Source organism: Verticillium alfalfae, genomic scaffold (genome assembly GCF_000150825.1).
Source record: "Verticillium alfalfae VaMs.102 supercont1.14 genomic scaffold, whole genome shotgun sequence".
Classification (NCBI taxonomy): Eukaryota; Fungi; Ascomycota; class Sordariomycetes; order Glomerellales; family Plectosphaerellaceae; genus Verticillium; species Verticillium alfalfae.
This window is the reverse complement of record NW_003315025.1, coordinates 962,829-967,269: the sequence shown is the minus strand read 5'-3', so window position 1 is coordinate 967,269 and position 4,441 is coordinate 962,829. Positions and strand designations below refer to the sequence as shown.

Here is a 4,441-nt window from a genome sequence, read left to right as displayed (position 1 = left end):
CACCAGGTCGTTCTCGCCAGCCGAGTCGGCTTCAGGATCGTAGTCTGCAGGGGTTTGTTAGGCGCGCAAGATTGAAGAAACTTCATGTAGAGACCATACCCTTGACGGCCTTCTCCTCAAACTCTTCGAATCGCTTTGGGCGGGCCATTTTGAATGAGCGTACTGGTGGTGTATGCAGCTTCGCAGTACTCGAACTGGACCCAAAAATTCATGCTACTGAACTTTTTGGTGGTGAGACCCGGCAGAAATCTAACCCCACTTTGACACAGAAACTCGACGAGATGCATTGAAAGATTACCTAAGACCCAGAGGAAACGGTTAAGCTTGGGCCAGCTCCATCGCGGTCGACATTCCGCTGGACCGTGCTCTTAAACATTACAGGCCTGGCCTAAGGGGATGCATCAGACTTGTATGTCTGTCGTCAGCTCAAGTCGGTCAATTTCACTCTCACAGTGAGCTAGTAGTCAATGGCCAGAGCAGAAGAAATCAATCAAATGACAGACACAGAACAACCCAGGACGGAGCATTTTGTGCTGGACCTACGGACGATTATGTAAACAGCCTCGGCTTCTTATCTCTCCGGTCACGTGGTTTGGCGGTCGAGGCACAGCGGAAGATGAGCGCCACTGCTATGGTCCGTCACTCTCTCGTCTCGCGTTCTCCTGGGGCCTCACCTCAAGACCCAATCCCGACGCAGCCGCGCAGTCGCAGAACAGCGAGACCGAATGCCATGGAGCAGATCGAGACGCAGGTCAGCGACCTGCGCTACCTGACCCAGGCACCTGTCCCCTTGCCTGCAGACCGTCAAGGCCACGGCGGCACAGGCACAGGCACAAGCGTGGCCAACGTCGCAGGCGGCCCAGCCTTTTCTCCACACAATCACCCAAATCATTCGACGCACTCACCTCTTTCCGCGTCCGTCGGAGACAATTCCGCCCACCTACCAGGGGGAGGGGGACTGTCCGAAGTCGCCAGTCTTGCTTCGCCTGCCGCTGGTACAAAGAGAAAGCCAGATGATGACGAGGGTGTAGGAGGAAAGCAGCAGCGGAGCAAACGGAATAGAGTAAGTCGTGTGTCGTCCTTGTTTCCGTCTTGCCGGTTCATGTTGTATCATGAGCTTGTACAACCTGCCTCACAACATATTACCACCCGCCACCCCCTTGCCCTGTCTGTCCTGTTACGAACAATGACGAGACCCTACTTGAGTACCCTGACTTGATGACTGACCTGTGTTATGTAGTACATCTCCATTGCTTGGTGAGGACGAGCCATTTCCTTTCATTGATGCCACCCTACCCGTTCCCCCTTTCCCCTGCTAACTTTCCCCGAAGCAACGAATGCAAGCGGCGCAAGATCAAATGCAATGGAGAAACACCATGCCAACGATGCGGCAACCTCAATCTGGCGTGTCTCTATGCGCCGAACTGCTGCTCCAGCACATTCAAGGACTCGGAAGAGTACCGACGGATGACGGACCAAATGTCACATCTCCAAGAGCAGGTTGAGAATCTCTACCAAAGTATGAACACCCTCCGCACGGAAACTCTTCGACTCGCACCAATCAACGACAAGATTCTTCCTCTGCCCTCTAGCACCATGGCTGCTTCACCGGCAAGCTCGCTTTCCAGCCACCGGCCTGATATTGCTCATGCCAGACCTCCTTCCTTCAGAGGCCCCACGAGCATGGCCTTTAGCCTCGATGTCGCCAATAATACGATTCACAACATGGGCTACAAAGGCATTGGAGACGGAGACGACAATCACGCGCCGTCCGAAGATGCGAATCCGCGGGTGCCATCGGCCAATGCTGGATCAGATCCGCTGTGGGAGTACGGTCGTGATGAGATCATCCGCCTGTGCCGCCTGCACGAGGAGGAAGTCGGCATCATGTATCCCGTCGTCAAAATCCAGACCGTCATGGACCACGCGCGAAACCTTTGTGCCGCGATCGAGTTGGCTAAGCAGCAGGGCGAGGCGCTCGATTTCGAGGACACGCCGACCTTGCAGCTGAAAATGCTCATGTGCTGCGCGCTGGTCGTGGAAGAACATGGTCACAGTGAGAGGGCTGTCCGCCTCTATGACAGCATGGAGGCAATCGTCAACAGGAAGCTCATGGTTGACGGCTGCGACTTTGCCAACCTGCCTCTGCTAGCCCTGCTCGCCGGGTACCGATTCCTGTCTAATGACGAGATTCTAGCCTGGCGCGTCATGGGCCAGGTTGCGAGGTTGTGTCTTGAGTGGGGGATTCATCAGAGGACTGGGCTCATGAAGATCCACAACGAAGAGGAGAGAAAGAATGCTCTCAATAGCTTCTGGACAGCATACATGCTGGATCGCCGCTGGGCTTTCGGTACCGGCCTGCCATATGTTGTGCAGGATGAGGATATTGATCCTGAGCTCCCCATGCCGGTAAGCTGAAGACCCACGAGTACGCTCTGCGGGCAACTCACTGACGCAACTCCTGGCAGGACGAGTATCCATATCTCATTGCCATGATCACATATTCCAGGCTCTGCGCCAAAGTCTGGCGGCAAGTTGCCCACTTTGGCCCTATTCTCGCACGAGAGCTTAGGCAACACGACATGGAGCAGCTCGATCAAGAGATCTTGCAGTGGTACGAGCGTGTTCCCGAAGAGGTCAAGCTGCGCAATTGGGATAAGGAGAAGCAGATGACCACAACGCCATCCTATAATCTCCAACGACTTCGTATTTGGACATATCTCCGGCTCAATCAGGTATGCCTCACATGATGTGATGAATGCATCAAAGATTGCTGACCCATCTCTCACAGATCCGCACTTGGCTATACACGCCAATCCTGCACAGTGCCACCAGCATCATGGGCAACCTTCCGCAGGCTCATCGAGTCGTTGATCTGGCCAAAGATACGATCCGCTACTTGAGTCACCTCAACAATACAACTAACCTGTACCGCAAGATGCAGGTCTTTTACCACCAGTTCCTCACGTCGGCGATAGCGGTTCTGTTTCTGGCGTCAGTCCACGCCCCCGTACGCTTCAGTACGTCTTGCCGAGACGAGTTCTACATGGCGCTAGAGCTGGTGAAGGACCTGTCGGCCAAGAGCTGGGTCTCGAAGCGTCTCTGGCGGACGATTGGATCGTTGAAGGAGGTGGCTCCTCGCATTGGCCTCAGACATAGCCAGGAGGACGACCCGCATAGCACTGCAGCTCTGACCATGGCTGGTCTGGCCACGGGAGGACGACTTTCGACAACGAGTCCTACGCCCATCAGTCCCTTTGGCCGACCGTCAATTTCATCCACGACGCCGATCCAGACGCAGCAGACAACCCCTCACATGGAGCATGCGCAATCGCCCAATAACGGCACGCGGATTCAGAGCGAGATGAGCCGGATTTTCGAAGGCTACGTGGCCGTCAAAGGATTTGCTGGTCCCGAGCAAGGGTACAACGGTCCGCCGAGCGCTGGCTTACCGACACCCAGCTCCGGAGGTGCCCCGACAAATATCTTCACACCCAGCGAGACAACCGTGTTCCAACACTTTAGAGAAATGTTTTGAGCTCGTCGCGCTCTGTAGTGTCTAGATCCAGCCTCCAGCATATACCCAATGAAACACATTCAACCCGAACAGACGAGTCATAAACCGACACTGGTCTCTGCATCATCATGCTCCCATCTCCGTGACAAAAGTGGGCAGCTGTGTACCACAAAGAAGTGGACAGCGCAATCTTCACATGGCAGCCGTTCGCTGGTAGGGCATGAAAGGAGAATAGTCCCGACTCCTGTCGCACCGATTGCACTGCAGATCCCATAGACTAACTGCACGAGGGTGTCATGGTGCCTGGTAACAACCCAGACGATCCAATTACGTTTCAAAGACCGCACATCACAACGCCTCGGCGGCCTCGATGCAACATGAATCAACTCCCGAGGCCTACTGCCGATGTGCCACCTCTCTTTGCCAACAAGTCGACATTTTTGGCAAAACACCAGAATACCACTGACCCCGACCGCGATCCATTTGGTTAATCATGAGAAAGAGCCGCCTGACCATTTGAGGTCTAAATCTCGACTTCATCAGGCAAGACGGTAGGATCTGCGCCGGGCGATGTGCAGCCGAGGCACCCGACTCCCCACGGGACAACCCCTTGTCATTTCAAAGAGATCATCCACGACGTGCGGGGGTGGATGTGTTTAGGGATGATTGCCAGCCCTACAAATATGGGACCGATCTTGATGAGAGAGGATACGAGTCTCGAGAACGATTCAACAGAGACTGAAGCTTGTAGGCTCTCATCCTGACATTTTAAGCACGACCTATACTTATCTGACCTCTATTTTACCGTGATAATATGCACGCCCTCAGCCTCGTCCACGGCCTCGCCGGGCTCCTCGCCGCCTCCTGCGCCGCCGCCCAGCAGCTGCAGACCATCAACAACTTCGGGTCCAACCCCACTGGTTG

The 4,441-nt window shown here is 54.8% G+C and overlaps 1 protein-coding gene across 1 annotated transcript; it reads left to right on the top strand.

Annotated features, from left to right (window-relative positions):
• Positions 1-616: 616 nt before the first annotated feature.
• On the top strand, positions 617-3,538 carry VDBG_09267 (fungal specific transcription factor domain-containing protein; the record flags this gene model as incomplete). The annotated part of the gene is made up of 5 exons (XM_003000726.1): positions 617-1,063; positions 1,241-1,257; positions 1,332-2,409; positions 2,469-2,735; positions 2,792-3,538. 5 exons carry the CDS (start codon positions 617-619, stop codon positions 3,536-3,538), a joined length of 2,556 nt encoding a protein of 851 aa, XP_003000772.1.
• Positions 3,539-4,441: the final 903 nt, after the last annotated feature.